This window comes from Acomys minous (assembly GCF_964271855.1).
Source record: "Acomys minous genome assembly, chromosome: 17".
Taxonomy (NCBI): Eukaryota; Metazoa; Chordata; class Mammalia; order Rodentia; family Muridae; genus Acomys; species Acomys minous.
In genome coordinates, this window is record NC_140500.1 from 18,050,313 (window position 1) to 18,068,888 (window position 18,576).

At 42.3% G+C, this 18,576-nt stretch overlaps 2 protein-coding genes across 2 annotated transcripts in view; one reads left to right on the forward strand and one right to left on the reverse strand.

The window, feature by feature from the left end:
- LOC311588561 (large ribosomal subunit protein eL42-like) overlaps window positions 1-18,576 on the reverse strand; it is a 118,256-nt gene that overhangs the window by 49,503 nt on the left and 50,177 nt on the right. The gene's annotated exons all lie outside the window — the stretch shown is intronic.
- Window positions 5,626-18,576, forward strand: part of LOC311588548 (pregnancy zone protein-like) — a 44,978-nt gene continuing 32,027 nt past the window's right edge. Inside the window, exons 1-10 of the mRNA XM_084766287.1 lie at window positions 5,626-5,742; window positions 7,948-8,131; window positions 9,159-9,315; window positions 9,574-9,626; window positions 10,538-10,558; window positions 11,545-11,713; window positions 12,443-12,527; window positions 13,937-14,060; window positions 15,982-16,096; window positions 16,485-16,594. Coding sequence (XP_084622413.1) covers window positions 5,660-5,742; window positions 7,948-8,131; window positions 9,159-9,315; window positions 9,574-9,626; window positions 10,538-10,558; window positions 11,545-11,713; window positions 12,443-12,527; window positions 13,937-14,060; window positions 15,982-16,096; window positions 16,485-16,594 — 1,101 coding nt within the window. The 5' untranslated portion in view covers window positions 5,626-5,659. The remainder of the gene's footprint in view (window positions 5,743-7,947; window positions 8,132-9,158; window positions 9,316-9,573; window positions 9,627-10,537; window positions 10,559-11,544; window positions 11,714-12,442; window positions 12,528-13,936; window positions 14,061-15,981; window positions 16,097-16,484; window positions 16,595-18,576) is intronic.

An 18,576-nucleotide genomic window follows, 5' to 3' on the forward strand; every position in this document is an offset into this window, starting at 1 on the left:
GTGGTGGTGCACATCTTTAATCCCAGCACTTGGGAGGCAGAGAGGCACATCTCTGTGAGTTCCAGACCAGCCTGGTCTATAAAGCGAGTCCAGGACATCCAGGGCTACAAAAAGAAACCCTGTCTCCAAAAAAAAAGAAAAGAAAAGAAAGAAGAAAAAAGAAAAGAGCTGAGAGATGGCTCAGTGATTAAGAGCACTGTCTGCTCTTCCAGAGGTCCTGAGTTCAATTCCCAGCAACCACACAGTGGCTCACAACCATCTATAATGAGGTCTGATGCCCTCTTCTGGCATGCAGGTGTACATGCAGATAGAACACTCAAATACATATAATAATAATAATAATAATAATAATAATAATAATAATAATAATAATAATAATAATAATAATAATAGTAATAGTAATAATATGAAGAAGAAGAAGAAGAAGAAGAAGAAGAAGAAGAAGAAGAAGAAGAAGAAGGAAAGACCTCCCATGATCACAGATCAGTAGGATTAATACTGTGAAAATGGCCATCCCACCAGAAGCAACCTACTGATTCAATGCGATCCCCATCAAAATCCCAACACATCTCCTCACAGAAATTTAAAAAATAATCTTAAATTCAATATGGAAACACAAAACCAAACAGCCCTGAACAACGGCAATAAAACTGATGAAAAATTCACCATCATAGATTTCAGGTTATATACTACAGAGCTGAAGTAATGAAGACAGCATGGTGCTAGGATAAAAAATGGACACATTGATCAATGGAATGGAATTGCAAACCCAATATGAGCACACACTTCTACAGCCAGCTGGTTTCTGTCCAAGAGGACAACAACACACTCTGAAGAAAAGAGAGCATCTTCAACAAATGGAGCTAATCAAAGCAGATAACAATGTGCAGAAAAATGAAACCAGATCATTATCTCCCACCCTGTGCTAAACTCAACTCCATGTGGACCAAGAACCTCAATATAAGATCTGGAACCCCAATTCTAATTAACATAAAAGATATCAGGAGACACACGTGAACTAACCAGGACAGGAAAGGACTTCCTGGACATGACCCTGGCCGTGTGGGCATTAAGACCACCCAATGAAACTAAAAAGACTCTGAACAGCAAAGGATACCAATTTGAGCGAAGATGCAGCCTACCGAGTGGGGAAAAATCCTTACTAGCTGTATATATCTGACAAGGAATTATTATTTAGAACATGCAAAGAACCCAACAAACCTAAATGCCAAGAAAACAAACAACCCAATTTAAAATTTTGGCATGGAGCTAAACATGAAGTTTCTCAGAAGACGAAATAAAAATAACTGAGAAACATTTTTTCCCTGTTCAACATCCTTAGCCATCAGAGAAATGCAGACTAAACTACTTTGAGATTTCAACTTACCTCAGTTAGAAGATTAATTTTCTACAAGAGCATTTTCATCATGTGTACAGGGGACTGGGAATACCACCTTAGTCTTGAAAAGAGACAGAATGGATGGATTCTCTCTCCCTTGACAACCCCCAAGTTGATCTCTGAATGCTGATATTGTACAACATAAAGCACGTGTCTTTGCAAAATAAAAATAGTGCATTCCTTACATCATTTTTGTCTTTCTTCCTCCCTTTCAGAGTCTGCTCAGGAGCACACACTGAGGGCTGAAGGGTAGAAATACACTGTGTAATCCTCTCATCTTTCCAGTCTGTCCCCTGCCAGAGCAGGATTCACAACAGGAGAAAGCACAGCACGTTACTGTGCTGGGTGAGTTATCACAAGGAATTGCCCCACTTCTGTTTTTCCCTAGAACCTTTGCTTATAATGCCATGTGTAATCCCATGAGCCTCAGTTTCTGTCTCAATATATTCAAGCAGAGCTCAAATTTCTGGCTCAGTAATTTAAGATGTAGCTTCCCCCAAAGCACACCAAAATGGAGAGGACACTTTCATTCTCAGCCCACTCACAATTGCTCAACACTCTGCAAACACACATCCCAGGAAATGGCATTGACTTAGAACTATGTCCAAAGGTAATGGTGTTTCCACATTTTTTAAAAAAGTCGTTTTATCCTGTTAGTTTAAAAGATTTGTTGTTTAATTAACATACCAAAATTATCAGCAATGAAAAAAATCAACTCTAACCCTCATTGGTGTAAATATCTAAAAGTGTATAATTCAACCACAGTTTTGCATTTTATTCAAACAGCCTCTTTTTGCCACTGCCATTAAAGTTTGATGGTTGGTAAAGAATGCATTTGTTAATCCTGATAAATGTGTCATGGTTGTTGGAACGTCGCCAGGTTCGTCATTTTACACGCTGATCTGTTTATTTCACAGAGTCGCGCACCTGCCGTCATGCACACACACAGAGGTCAGAGCACAAGGGATTCCTTATCTCTTACTGTGTAATCTGAGGCTCAAAACCAGGTTGTCAGGCTTGGACACGGGTGCCATCTCCCCAGCCCCACAAGGTTTGTGTTTGACGTTTGGCAAAACTCTCCCACTCAGATTCAGCTTTGGCCTCTGTCTGTTTCACCATCATTTCTGGAACCCTTGAAGTTGTGGGTGATCAATACTCATGACTGCATAGCCATTGCTGTCCTACAGTCAGCCCGAGGCATGACGTGTGAGTTATTTTCATATGTGAAGACCCTCTTCCCGTTCTCACAGGTATTTTAGATGTGCCCTGGAGTGAAGACCTTCTGTCTAGTTTCTTACAAAAAGGCAACTTAAAACATCAATATTTGGGTAAACTCTTAGGAAGAAATCTTCAGCTTGTCTTAACCTACAAACCCCCATCTCACTCAAATTTAATCCTGGTACGAGAAAACAATGACATTAAAAATGAGTTCTTCTGGCTCATGATGGAATTTCTTACATTCATGTAGAAATGACGATTTTTGCTTTAAAATTCTATCTTTTGCCTTTCGGATTACTACCCATCTGCTGCTGAGAACTGCGTGGGAGGAAACTCCCAGTGAGTATGGCTTGCATTTTGTAGATCCCCAGCCTAATTGCTTACCCTAGAACTGAGAAGTACAAAGGTCATTCTACATACAGTGGGTTCAACAAAAGAAAAACTAGTTTAACAAGTACTCAGCGTCACATTTTTTTATTGAAAAATAAAATAATTCATATTATAACTCATTTGCTATCCCATCCCATGCATCCTCCCATTCCTCCCTCCCTCCCGCTTTCACCCCATTCCCCTTCCCTATGACTGCGACTGAGGGGGACCTCCTCCCCCTGAATATGATGCTAGGGTATCAAGTCTCTTCTTGGTCGTCTGATATCCTTCTTCGAGTGCCATTGGGCCTCCCCATCAAGGGGACATGGCCAAATATGGGGCACCAGAGTTCATGTGAAAGTCAGTCCCCAGTCTCCATTTTACTGTGGAGAATGTTCTGTCCCTTGGCTAGATCTGGGATCGAGCAGAACCCCTGGGCCCAGATCTGCCCATCATAGTGTTCTTCTTGTAGGTTTCTAGGACCCTCTGGATCTATTTCCCTATCTCCTATATTTTTCTCACCTAGAGTCCCAATAGGATGTCCTCACCTCTATCCCACTTTCCTGGTAACAATCTAGATTCTTAGCAGATGTGGTTTGTAACTACCGTATAGATCATGGTTCTGGTAAAATAAAAGCGTCCCATGGAACACTATGCTAACAAAAGTCTCTTTATATTTGTGTCTCAATTTTATTGAAGATCATAGTATGACCTCTGTCTTCCAAACACGAAACACAAATGATTAAGTGGCATTGTTGAAACACAGCCTCTCCCTTTTCCATATCTTTTAAGATGAACAAGTTTTCTTATTGTTTCTATCTATACAGTGGGAAATAGGATAGACAAAAATAGATGAAGAATAGAATGTCAAAATTTGTCCCAAACAAGTAATAATCAATATCCAAAAGATACACACTGTCATCAAAGGAGCCAGATGCGATATGCATTTAATTTCATTAAGCAATAATTTTCAAACAAACATTTCTCCTGAACCTGACACATGAAGGAAACACATGATTACCAAGTAACATTTCAGTACTTTGTTTAATCTAAGGGAGGCTTTCACTGTGTTTTCCTGGCTGGCCTAGAACTCACTATATAAACCAACCTTGCCTTGAACTGGTGAGCAATCTCTTGCTTCTGCCACCCGAGTGCTGGGATTACAGGCATATGCCACCACACCCTGTCCCAGCCCACTCTTTATTTCTTATTTTGATGCAGGGTCAGCAAATTGCTCAGGCGGAGCTTGAGCTCAGTCCTGTTCTACCTTGTCCAGTCCCAGGGTCACAGCCATGCACCATCATAGCCAGCAAAATACACAAACTTCAATCTTGTGGTGGGGTTTTTCTTATTTTCATGACTCTGTAAAACATATTTAAATACTCCTGCCTTGAGAAGCAAATAGGACGATGAATGAATACTGAGAAAAATATTTTATTTCATTCTAGAAAAATTAAATATGAATGTTTATCAAATAGAAATTATTTCCTTGTAGAATACTTAGTCATCCTTGTTTCCTTAATGTTTAGTAATTTATTAAATATGTATTATATGGCTTAGGTCCAAATGAACTGTCATTTTCTTTATAATAAACAAAGATAAGGAGAACCTTACGAAAATAAAAGGCAAACCCTGGAGGGTGCACTGGGGAGGTAGTTCAGGGCTTATTGTGCAAGCATCCCGACCTAAATTTGTATCCAGCACTTACATAGAAGGCCAGGCATGGAGGTCTGCACCTGGAGTTGTAGTCCCAGGCCTGTGGGCAGAGACAGGAAGACCCCAGCAGCTCGCTAGCCAGCCAGGCTAGGCAACTGCTGAGCTCTAGGAGCAGTGAGAGATGGCTGCCTCAAAACATGTTCGAGGCCAGCCTGACTACAGAGCTAGTTCCAGGATAGCCAGGAGGGCTATCTCAAAAAGATAATGATAGTGATAGTGATAATGATAATGATAATAATAATAATAATAATAATAATAATAATAATAATAATAATAATAATAACAGAAAGAGAAGGAAGTGGCGGGGGAGGAGCAGGAGGAGAGCAATAGGAAAGTTACCTGATAACAATCTCTGGCCTCCACGCTCATGTGCGTCCTCAGACACACACACTCCTGCTATGTCAGACTTTTCCTGGGGAGTCCTGACACAAACGTCTATTCACCCCACATAAGAATGCAATGGCAGACCAGAGTGATGGTTCTATCAAAGTCTAACTTGGCTTTATTGTTTTCAATTTCTTAAAAAATAAAATAAAATAAAATAAAGCACATACCTTCAAACTTACCTAAGCTAACATTCTGTGGTAAATTCCATTATGTCATTGAGTGAATGCAATACTCCCTGAGTTATGAAGAATAGATTGATGTTGTATATTTGCATTTATTGTCCTCTTAAAAAATGGACAGGTATTTGATTGATTTCATCAAACCATGTGATTTGTTTCATTTTTCAAGCATTTGGGTAGCTTCAAAACGTGGACAAAAGAATATAAATAGTCCTGGAAATGATCTGGAATTGATTTTTTAATAGTTAAGTAGTTAATATGTTACAAAAATAAATGGTTGGTAGTTTACTTTCACTGCCCATCAGGTAAAATAAAAACTGGTGGATCCGAACAACGATCAGAGTTCAAGGGGCTGAGGGCTCCGACTCAGTCTCTTCTGCCTCTCTCCACCATGAGGGGAAAACAGCTGCCGGCACCAGTCTCTCTCTTACTGTTTCTGCTTCTTCCCATAGATGTCACAGCTACTGCAAAACCGTAAGCAACTCTATTTCCAGAAATTTCTATTGTGTCCTTCCTTCCCACCGTGTTCTCTCTTTCCTGGTTTCCTATGCAGCTATCTGCCATCAAAGAACTTAGAGGTAATGGCTCCTGGGGAAGATCTCCAGCTCTAGAGGCCTCTGGGACTCACGCAGCAGCAATCTTGTCAGGGGGCACCAGAGAAAAGTATAGAGTTCCTACGGAGGAAAAAAAAAAAAAGATAAGCTGTTTATCACATTGGTTCTCAACTTTTGTAATGCTGCGCCTCTTTAATACAGTTACTCTTGTTGTGGCGACCTCTGAGCATAAAATTTTTTTGTTGCTACTTCATAATAGTAGTTGCTATTGTTATGATATGTGATGTAGATATTCAATATGCAGGATATCTGATATGCAACCCTGTGAAAGGGTCATTCAACCCCCATGGGGTCACGACCCACAGGTTCAGAACCACTGGTTCATCACTTCATAAATGCCTTGTCGTGTGCTGGTTGAGGAGCACCCAAGACAGATGCAGGAGAGACTATGTGAGTCTCTTTCACTGAATTTTTCAGAAAACATTCTAAGGCTACTGGGAGATTTTAGGAAACATGTTAACAGAATTCAGACCCTTAAATGTCTCAATATGAAAAAGGAGATATGGTGCAAAACAGAAAGAAAGAAAGAAAGAAAGAAAGAAAGAAAGGAAGAAAGAAAGGGAGAAAGGGAGAGAGAGGCAGAAAGAAACAAAGGAAGGAAGGGGAGAGGGAGGGAGGAAAGAAGGAAGGAAGGAGCTGACAGAGGGAGGGAAAGAGGGAGGGAGGGAGGGTGGGAGGATGGTAAGAAGGAAGGAAAAAGGAAGGAAGGAAGAAGGAAGGGAGGAAGGAAGGAAGGGAGGGAAGGACAGCCCCATAGACCCCATACAGAAGCAACTGTTGCTGAAGTCTCTAAGAACACTGACAAAGAAAGCCTTGCACTTCATAGGAGCCAATATAAGGGAGGGATTTTTGTCAAGATGGGCAAGTTCTTTTCAAAGAGGTTTTATGAAGAAATGTAAGTTTTCTGGACAGACAGACACTAAGAAGGTGAAAAGCAGTGTGAAACATAAAACCTCGCAAGGGGCTGCGTGCTTGGGTGGGTGCCAGTGAGCAGCAGCCAGTGCCAGGAAAGGCTTGTTTTCCTCATAGCAGTGCCTGGGGATAGCTGCTGATCAACCCAGCTTGCCCTGGCTGAGAGGAACACTGGAGCTGAGGTTGCTTCTTAAACTAGATTGAAGAACAATTCAGCTTCTCCCCATGTGCCACATGTTAGTTTCTAGTGCTTCCTGGACAAGATCTGTGGTACTTACATGGAGCCCAAGGCCACAGGCAGCTCGGTATTCAAGGCTTCCTGTGATGAACCACTGAGGAGTTTGTGGTCTGGAAATTTGGAATTTCTAACCAAAGTATATAATAGCTTTTACATCAGACTGTGTGTGTGTGTGTGTGTGTGTGTGTGTGTGTGTGTGTGTATCAGGGGAGACTTGACACAAATATCTACCCACCCAGATAGGGAACCAACAATCGATCAAAATGGTGATTCTACCAAAGTCCAACTTGGTGAACAAACATGTTTGTTGGGGTTCCCTGCAGGAATATGACTCAGAGGTTGCTTACAGGAACATGGATGCTTCAAAGACAACTGCATCACCACCAAAAGCACTCTGTCTGGGAGCTGATTCTCGAAAGCCACATTCCAGGGGCCTCTCTGCATGACTTGCCTGTGGCTCAGGTGATAGGAGAGTCTCCCCCAGGCAATGTGGCTGGTCCAGGAGTCTCTTAGGGGCAGCATGGCCTCCCCTCTTCTCTGCAACAGTGGTTTCCTGCCTCTGTAACCATGGAGAGACTGCATCCATACTCTTAGCCTCAGCCCTCCAGAACTTGTAAAATTTACTGCTTGAGTCTCATGCACTTCTCCTCCATCCTCCCTTCTTCCTCCTCCTTCCAGGAAGGAATGTTTCCATTTGTGAGAAATTGCTACACAGCAATATCTTGAATTGATGCCCAAAGTCTCTAATATCCTGTAGGTGAACATGTCTTGAACACCAGAGGATTATGTCAGTGTTTAATCTGGGGAACCCAATCTCCCCAAAACCTACGGCCGATGACAATGTGAAACACACTAGAAAACAGCCACAATAATGATGTCTTCTGAAACCTTCACGGTTGGTCCTCTTCTCCACAGACAATATGTGGTGCTGGTCCCATCAGAGCTCTACACAGGAGTTACTGAAAAGGCTTGTGTCAACCTCAACCACCTGAACGAGACAGTAACACTCAGCATAACACTGGAGAATGGAGTGCAGCACATAAACCTCCTCACAGGCCTGACTGTGGAGAAGGACTCCTTCCATTGCAGCCCTTTCATGGTCAGTGTCCCTCCTGGGATGTGTGGTAGTGGTAAAAAACAAAACAAAACAAACAAAAAAACCACCAAGTTGAATTTTATGTTCTCATTCATCAAAAAGAAATGTTTTAATTAAGGAAAAATGGTGAGTACCAAGTAAACGTTGAATTGTTTTTATGATACTTACAAACAGGTCTAAAGGAAGTGCATAAAAGGTTGCCATGGCTGTAGGAAAGATTTCATTTTACTTTAAAATGAACTTCTTGAATAAATAATATATACATTTTTATAGATATAAATATTAAGGTTCTTTTTTTTTAAGATTTATTTTCACTTTAAATTGTGTCTCTGTGTATGTGCACCTGAGTGTAGGTAGCTAGTGAGGCCAGAAGAGGGCGCCCTGGAGCTAAAGCTACAGACAGTTGTGAGCTTCCTGACAAGGCTGTGGGACCTTAATTCATGTTCTCTGGAAGAGCAGTGCATGCCCTTAGCTTCTGAGCCATCTTTCTGGCCTTTGAACACTGAGATTCTTTGTTTGTTTGTGTTTGTGTTTGTTTTTGTTTTTCAAGACAGGTTTCTCTGTGTAGCCTTGGCTGTCCTAGTCTCACTTTGTAGACCAGGCTGGCCTCGAACTTAAAGAGATCCATCTGCCTCTGCCTCCCAAGTACTGGGATTAAAGGCGTGAGCCACCACCGCCCTGCAGGCATGTGATTCTTAAAAGCCAAATTACTCATGTAAAACAGATGGCTGGTGCTGGCCTTGGAAAGTGCAATAGGACAATTATTTGTCATACCAAGACTTTGCTGTGACAATGCAAGGACACCATCTCATTCACTGAAGAGTGCACTGAAGACTAGTCCACTCTTTTGCAGTGTTTTCTCCCCAAAATCACGTTATACAATCCTAGTAGTCCGTGGATAGAGCAGGAAACCGAGTCCTTGACGCTCCCTTACCAGTTCTCAAGCATTGGCAAGGCAAACAGATCCCTGTAAGAGCTGAGCACTCTGAAGCGGGTCTGAGCATATTCTCCATGGGTTTCTGTGTTGCAGATCTCAGATTCGTCGCTGCCGCCCAGGGTATTCATTGCTGTGCAGATAAAAGGACCAACACAGCACTTCATAAAGAGGAAGTCAATTCAGATAGCCAAAGCTGAGAGCCTAGTCTTTGTCCAGACAGACAAGCCCATATACAAACCAGGACAAACAGGTATAAGGAACTCAGTGAGAAAAACAACCGCGAGGGTGGGGTGGGCATGGGGGCGGGGGGCGGGCGGGCATGGGGGGGCGGGCGGGCATGGCGGGGCGTGGAGGTGGGGGCGGGCATGGCGGGGGTGGTGGGCATGGTGGGGGAGGGGTGAGGTGGTGTTGTTCTATATGATTAAGCTATGGTCGGTGGTAAGTCGTGAGACTTCTGGCCCTGGGCTCCCACTGGCACCTCTCACAGGGAAAATTATCTCTATTTCAGTGAAATTCCGCGTTGTCTCTATAGATACCAATTTTCGCCCACTGAATGAAACGGTGAGTCTCCTGTTGGTGGGAGAATTCCAATGAGAAAAATAAGCAAACATTTAAGACTGGTTCTTTAGAAAACCTGAGATTATGTGAGAGACACCTAAATGTAGCACAGAACAATTCTTAAAAGTATCCATGCCAGGAGCATGTGCAGTGGTAGCGTCGAGGATGCGGTTCACCAAGTGCACTCTTGAAGTAGATAAAGCGCTTAAAGTCATGCTGGGCAGGGTACGCATCTTCTAATCCCCGAATGTGGGAAGCTGAGTAGAGGGGCCACAAGGCCCTTGCCTGCCTGGACCACAGGCAGTAAGATGCTGTCTAAGATGTAACAACAAAAAGATATTCAGATGAAAATGTCCCCTTGGAAGATTCTACACACTTCCAGAAGTGCGTTTAGTTTCTCTTAAGCAAACATCATTTGCAAAATAAGAATATACTTATTATTATGATCTTTCACCCAGAGAGGTTACCTTAAATGTACGCTAGCCATAAAAGGAAGGCCATGACTTCTTTATGTCCCAAACGAAACATGTAAAAAGCTATGGATCAAGCAGGGGACCTCTCCTAGTTTAGACAAGAAAAGCAGAGACTTTGCCCCTCTGCGTCATAGGCTTTACCTCACCTGATGTCGTGGCATCTCTGACATCCACAAATATGTGGGCAGCACAATCGGACTTGATGCGGAGAGGGAAGACATGAAGTTGAGTGGGTTAGATAAAGGAGTATGGATCCGGGAGGAGGGTGGGAGAGGTCAACAAAACTCTCAAAAAAAAAAAAAACTAACTAAAAAAGGAAATAAATCCCACGATTTATTCTGAATCAATAAGTTCAGTAAATTTTAAAAACTGTAATTTTAAAAAGATGCTCTCTTTTTAAATTCTACCACACATTCATACTAAGTTTTTTTTTCTTTTTAGTTCCCTGTCATTTATGTTGAGGTAAGTGGCAAACTGTACAACCTTAGTCAGAATGAAGATGCCCTACAAAGTTCCGTAAGCTTTCTTTTCCCCTTTCAGATTCCACTTCACCTCAACTAAACAAATCCTATTTTCTTTGCCTACCTCAAGTGTTTTTGGAAGAGCAAAAGTGAAGTGAAGGATCTTTATGATGGTGTCATTTCTTGATGCTTCAAATATTTCTGGCCTAAACAGGCATATGTGGTAAAAAAGATAGTGCCCTACGATGTAGGTTCTGTTTCTTAACAATTAAACTTTATTATGCAACCCAACTAGCTTACACAAAAGGGAAAAAAGGTTAAAGGGAAAAAAAAAAAGAGTGAACCTTCCGGTATCCGTTCCACGGGACGGGACGGGTCCCTAGGTGTCTCTGGCCTGCGTGCTGGTCCGGCCTGTTCGCTGACCCTCCTTCCGATCCACATGCACTCAAGCTCGGTCTGAACCTGCGGCTGCTCTCTCCTCTCCGCCTGCCTGTGTCACGTGCGAAGGGCGGCCCCCTTCTCCCATTGAGGGTTGATTAGAAAAACAATAGTCCAGGTGGAGTCCCCAGGTCTGCTTCCTGAATTCCAGGCCCAGGATGGCTCCACCCAGTCTATCTCAAGGTATCAATGGTGTGTCCAAGGGTAAAGCCCGCCAAGACTGCTTTCACCTGTGACAAAGCTTACAGTCTTTCCCACACTATTACGACACATACGCAGGGCCTCCCTTCTAAGTAGTAACCTGCTTGGCTTCTAAGATCAGACAAGACTGGTGCACCTGGGACGGCGTGTACAGGATTTGCAGGCTCCCACAGCTGGTGACTTCACTGTTCATTACTCAGGTCTAGAGTGTTTTAATGGGTTAATAACATTAGCACTACTTCGCTAACCGCTTATTAAACTCCCAGTGTTATTGATACCTGAAAACCTGACTTCTGATTAAACTATATGTTTCAATTGTTTTCAAAACTCATAATATCTTTCGTGTAGAATCCCAAGAGGAACCGAATTTTTCAATGGCAGCCTGTCGATCTTCAAGTAGGACTCCATCAGCTGTCTTTCCCGCTGTCTGCTGAGCCAGCTCTAGGTACCTACAAGGTTGTGGTGCAGAAGGATTCAGGGAAGAAAATAGAGCACCCCTTTGAAGTGAAGGAATACGGTAAGGATTCTACAAGTAAAAGGCAATCATGATGTTGGAATCCTTAAGGCTGTGTGTGTCTGTGTGTCTGTCTGTGTGGTGTAAGCGTGTGTGTGCGTGTGTAGATGTATGCATGTGTGCATACGTAGATGGCAGATGTCATAAAACAATATCAGGAAACCAATAGTAAAACATGATTTCCAGACCTTCTATGACAGGCACATAATAAGGTAATGCCTTTCACACCTGTGGGAGAGGCTGGAAAAGGAAGTGTCCAACAGGAGGAAGTGGCAAGTCATTAGACCACAACTAACAGTTGTGGGCATGGGTTAGTCAGAGCATAAGGGAATCGGGAGGGTGCACCTTCAGCTTCCAAAGTGGAGAATTTGTGGAAACCAGTGGAAGAGTCTGCAGAGAGCTGTCACCTCTGATAATTCAGAGGTCAGGCAGAGGAACTAGCATGTGGCAGAAATGAGAGCGATCACACTTGAAACCACTGGCCCTTCTGTTCCTACATCTAACTCTGGTGGTCTTTAGACTCGGTGATCCTTCTCCCACCTTTGAACGTTTGCACAAAATCAGAGATGAGGAGTCTGGGAAATGTAGTCTCAAGTTAGCAAGGTACAAACTGCTCACAGTAATGTACTTACACTGTGGTTCTGTCATAGATTCCTCCAACAAAATCCACTAGTCATGTTTATGCAGTCTCCTACCAACTACCACCCCCTCCTTTTTCTCTATTCAAAACAGTCTTACCCAAATTTGAGGTGCAAGTAAATGTGCCCAAGGCTATTGCTTTCCTGGAAGAAGATTTTGTTGTATCTGCCTGTGGCTCGTGAGTTACATTTTTTTTTTCATCTTATTTTGATTGCCGTATTCTATTTGAGAGGCTGTATTTTAAACAGTATTTACTAACACGTTACTTGTCAGCACATACAGGTGTTGGAAGGGATGCACAAGAAAAAAATCTATGGCCATGAGGCTAAACCTTAAGAACCTCACCGCTGGCCTAAAGGAAGATTTTTGGATATTGGCCTACATCAACTCTATGGGAGGAGCTTAATTAAAATTAGAACCCCTGGCCACACGTAAAGAAAGTGTAATTACAAATCTAAGGCAAGAGTCAGGAATCCTCCACAACATGGGTCACTGGACGTTCTAAAACAGGAAACTGATTCCAGCCTTGTGTGGTACACGCCCACCATATTCAGCAGAAGCAAGCTGAGTCATCACGACGTTACTTATAAATCATGTTTTTTATTTTGTAACCACAGCTTTCCAAAATAGTTTCTCACTGATCGTTTTTAAAAATCCTTAGAAACATAATATATATATATATATATTTCTCTCTCTTTTTTTTTTAACCTAAAATAATGTTGGTAATCTGACAGCAAAGATGGACATTTTTTTTTTAATTAACTATGTGGGTGTGTAGATGTGTGTCACTCACATGGGCAAGTATCCAAGAGTCCCAGAGGCATCAGCTCCACTGAAGCACTAAGGCTGGAGTTGCAGGCAGTTGTGAGACACCTCGCAAGGGGTTCTGGGAACAGAACTCAGGTCCTCTGCAAGAACAGGAAGCAGTCTGCATGTGTACAGGCGGTTTGCCCACAGGTGTGTCTGTGTACCACATGCATGCCTGGTGCTTGCAGAGACCAGAAAAGGGCATCATACCTCCTGGAACTGGAGTTGCAGATGGTTCTGAACCCTCAGGTGGGTGCTGGGAATCAGACCTGTGTTCTCTGGAAGAGCAGCAAGTGCTCTAAACTGCCATCCTTCCAAGTGACCAGGACGGGTCTTATGACAAAGCCTCAACTGAAAGGAGAGAAAGAGCTAGGTGTGGTAGCCTTTAATCACAGTGATCAGGAGACGGGGCCAGGCAGATCTCTGAATTTATGCCAGCCTGGTATACACAGCAAGTTCCAAGCCATCCACAGCTGCATAATGAGACCTTGTGCCAAAATTTAAAAAAAAAAAAGGAAGAAAGGAAAAAAGGAAAGAAAAAAGGAAAGAACCTTGGAAAAATACTAAATTAGTATCTCTCCATGTAGATAATTTTCAAAAGGTTCGCTGAAGGTACATTGTCTTAGAATTGCAGGGACGTTCACACTTAGGCAGGGCACAGCCTGCTATCATGAGCTTTCTTGGAGTGCAACACCAGGGAGATGAACAAACAAGATGGTGAAGAGACATCTGTGTCACTCACACTCAATGGCATTTGGGACGATCACTTTATTGTTCTAGATACACATATGGAAAGCCTGTTCCTGGTCTGGTGACAATTAGAGTGTGCAGAAAATATGCACAATACCGCCCCCGCTGCCCTGGCCAAAACCCAGAAAGCATCTGTGAAGAATTCAGCAAGCAGGTACGTAGAAGCCCCTCCCTACCTCTTACTCCCTCAAGAGCTGCAGTGCCAAGTGCAACAAGGTAAGGGGTACATGCGAAATGTCACCAAGCGAGACTCTGGAGCAAGGGGAAGAAACGTGAGAACGGTGGGTCGTGTTAGGATCCCGGATGAAGACGAGCTCATGAGTCTATGATTGCACGCATTTGGCCAACTTTGTCATTTTCTTGCCAACAGCAATCAACACGCCATGTTCTAAAAGGATAAAGACGTGTCCAGAACTGGCTTTTGTCACAGAAGAGTAGGTGACAGGTGTTAAGGACCTGGGGAAGTGAGGACCCAGTGGCAGGTCATTGCCAAATGACAAAGGGAAAAATACTGAACAGTAAATGGATATCTGGCTCAGAAGAGGAAGACCTGGAAGATAGCAATTAGAGGTCCCTATTACGTCACGGAGGAGGATTAATGAGGATAACTAAGGAAAACAACTGAGAGTAGGATGCGCGTTGCGTTGAAAACATTGGATGAGGCTGAGCGTGGAGGCTCACCCCTGCCATCCTGGTTAATTGGGAAGCAAAGGCAAGAACAGAATTTCAAGGTCATCCTTGGCTATATAATAAGGTCAAAGCTGATGTGGGCTGAAATGATAACCTGTCTCAAGAAGAGCTTGTGGGCCCGGAGAGACAGCTCAGTAGTTAAGAGCATTTGTTGCTCTCGCTGAGGATCTAAGTGCAGTTCCCAGCACCCGCGTGGCAGCGGGCAGCCTTCAACCGGCTTCAGGAGAATACCACACCGTCTTCTAGCCTCTATGGGCATTGCATGCACATGGTGCCTAGGCACACATGCAGGCAAAACACCCATACACATGTCGGAAGTTGTGTGTGTGCATTCTGATTTCAAGGGAAGCGTGTGTAAAAATTCAAGGATGGCCATTAGAGCAGCCACACCATGGAGACTGCAAGGGAAGTTACCAAAGGTGCCGGGAGCTAACTAGCGAGAGGCTGCAGTGGAAAGTGCGGGTCTGACCAACAGGAAAAGTAGACAAACAAGATCAGGCCAGCCACACTCTAGCGGCTCAGATTTCTAAAATAACAGGAAGTCTGGTGCTGTTCTTATTTTCAAATGACTCACAATATCTATAAACTAATTAATTATTATTGAATTTTGAGGAGTCCTCAGTGTGCACGCATACACACCGAGACAATTTTTATAGCCCAGGCTAGCTTGGAAATTCACCACGTATTCCAAACTAAGCTCAAATTCACAATAATTCTCCTGCCTCAACCTCCCACATACCGAGGTTCCAGATGTTTGTCCACATGCACAATGATGATATAATTAAATTTGTTATGTAATAATTATTTACATGTACATAGGTACAAATTAGAAATAAATCTCTATGAAAACATAGGTCACAATATTTAGTTCAGAAACCTGATTTTTTTTTTAAAATCCATTCTGAGTTCCTTAGTGGCTGGAGTAGCTTACATTCCCACTGTGTAAGAGTTTCCTCTTCTCTGTGTCCTCGTTGGCATTTGTTGTCACTTCATAGATTCTGCCTATCTGTGACTATATTTTCTTGAGGTCTAAGACATATATCCTTTGACTAGACAAATACTGCTGGCCAGCAGAAGCATGGAGAAAAACAATGTTATCATAAGAACAAGAGGTACAAAGAGCTATAATTACAAAATAAGATGGTACACTCAGAAACTCTAGGAAAGTAGATGTAGTAGAAATGGGGTCCATTTTTGGAAGGACAAGGGAAGCAAAGGCTATAAGGAACCCAGAGATTAACAAAGAGCTGTGTCATCCTTGGGGTTGGGGAAGGAAACACACCAGAAAGGTATCTGAAGATTAAAATGTTTTTATATACTTACAGCCAGCATTTTTTTTTAATGGAAATTCAGAGAACTCAGGATCTCTCACCTCTTCTCTTCAGGCCAATGACAAAGGATGTTTCACACAAATTATAAAAACCAAAGTATTCCAGCCAAGACTAAAAGGCTACGACATGAAATTAGAAGTGGAAGCCAGAATCAAAGAGGAAGGGACAGGTCTGTATTTATTTTTAATAAACGTCCCTTAAGTGGAAACGTATCAAACTCCAATTCTATTTTGAATACTTCATACTTTCTGCATATTATGAAAATGATAGGTCACCAATCTCAAGAAATTAAATGTTTAAAAACAGAAGGTGTATGTGTGTGTGTGTTTGTGTGTTCTAAAATGCATGGCTAGCTTCGGATATAGTTGGGAATGGCCTAAATAAACTGATATTTTGAAATAAAGTTAGCAGAAGGTACAGGATAAATTAAAATATGTTGGATATGATAGCTCATCAAGTCATTCACAGATTATGGCAGCATCTTGTAATAACAGAGAAGAGCTGAGGTGGAAGTTTTCAAATACACAAAGCCAACTTCGCATTTTTTTCTTTTTCAGGAATGGAACTAAGTGGTTATGGATCGTGTGAAATCACCAGTACCTTATCCAAACTGTCATTTACTAAATCGAGTAGACACTACAGGCCTGGGCTGCCTTTGTTTGCGCAGGTAAAATATTTTCCCCTATAATCATACTTAGGGGCATGAAATACTTGTGTGTGTGTGTGTGTGTGTGTGTGTGTGTGTGTGTGTGTGTCACATACACATGTACACATCTTTACATGAGTATAGGCACACATGTATGTTGGTACCTGCGTGCACGTCACTGTGCATGTATGGATGCTCAAGGCTGACGTCAGAAGCCCTCCTCAGGCGTTCTCCACCTTGGTCATTTAGGCAAGGTCTCTCACTTGAACTCAGAGCTTGACAGGTCCGGCTAGCCTAGCTGGCTACCTTGCTGCAGATAGTTCACGTCTCAGCATTCCGAGCATCAGAATCTAAGGGAGGTTATCGCACCCACCAGCATGTGTGCAGTGCTGGGAACCTGCACCCTCATGCATTCACAAGAAGCATTTCACTCACTGAGCCGCATCCCCAACCCCAGGCATAAGGTTTTTGAGAAAAAAAAATATTTAGCGGCAAAATAAAAATATATTACAATAATTATAGCAAAATTTACATTTATCAGGGATAGTGAAATTTTGGAAAACAAAGCAAATTTTTAATCAGCAGTCTCCTTGCATGCCTCTGTAATATCATCAATTTCCTTGCATGCCTCTGTAATACATTTTTTTCCTGTGTAGTTTGGCTATTTTCCCCTTGATGCCCTCTTTGTAAACAAAGCCCTTCTAATGCAGTTTTTCATAGAAATAATTTCTTTTAAGTAATTGTGTTAGTCAGTTTCCCATTACTATAACAAGACACTTGACACCATTAACTTATAAAGGGAAAAAGTCTATTTTGGCCTGGAGTCTTGGGAGTCTCAGTCCATTATGAGGGGTGTGTGTATGTGTGTGTGTGTGTGTGTGTGTGTGTGTGTGTGTGTGTGTGTGTGTATGTGTGTTGTGAGACCACACATTACAGTGGAGTCATAGAGCAGGATAAATTTACCTCTCATGACAAAGAGAGAGAGCTAGGATTCCAGTCTTTTTTAATAGCAACTCTCCCAACAACCTGAGGGCCTCAAACCCCCTACCAATAGCACCACTTTAGGGTCCAAGCCTTTGGGAGACATTTAACAGCTAAGAAATATCAATAACCTGTCATCTAGATGATGAAATTTTTAAAGACTTCTTTTTCAGTGTTAAAGCAATATTTGTAATTTTGGTCACTTTTAGGTCAGATAATACAATTGAGTAAACCACTCATTTATGTTTATATAGTATAGCTAAAGTTTTAGGCATTTTTTTTTCTTTTCTTTTTCTTTCTTTCTTTCTTTCTTTTTTTTTTTTTTTCTTTTTTCTTTTTCTTTTTGTTAGTTTTTGGTTTGGTTTTGGTTTTTTGAGACAGGGTTTCTCTGTATAGTCCTGGCTGTCCTGGCCTTGCTCTGTAGACCCGGTTGGCCTCGAACTCACAAAAATTCTGCCTGCCTCTGCCTCCCTGAGTGCTGGGATTAAAGGCTTGTGCCACCACACCCAGCTCAGTTATAGGCATTTTTCAAATTTGCTTTTAGAGCAAATAATCTTAGGGCTAAATTTACAGGCAATATCCTCACTTATATGTTGACTTCTATATCTGAATTTGACCTTTACACTTTCTTCTTCATTCATCTTAATATTTCATATCAAGTATGTTGTGATTTGGTAAAGTCACCACAGGCAGAGAGAAGATCATGAGAAAACGAAAACCTGTGAGTTCCCTAAAAATTGAAGATAGAAACAGAGATGGTGGCTCACTGAAGGCTTGAACTGAGGCAGAGGCCATGGGGAACGCTGCTAACTGGCTTGCTCCTCGTGGTTTTCTCAGTTTGCTTTTTTATGCAACCCAGGATCACCTGCCCAAGGGTGGGACCACTCACAATGGGCTGGGTCTTCCCATGCCATCAATCAAGAAAATGCACCACAGGCTTTTGCCTCAAGCCAATCTGCTGAGGACAATTTTCTCAGTTCATGTTCCCTCTTCTAAAAGGACGTTAGCTTGTGTCAAACTGA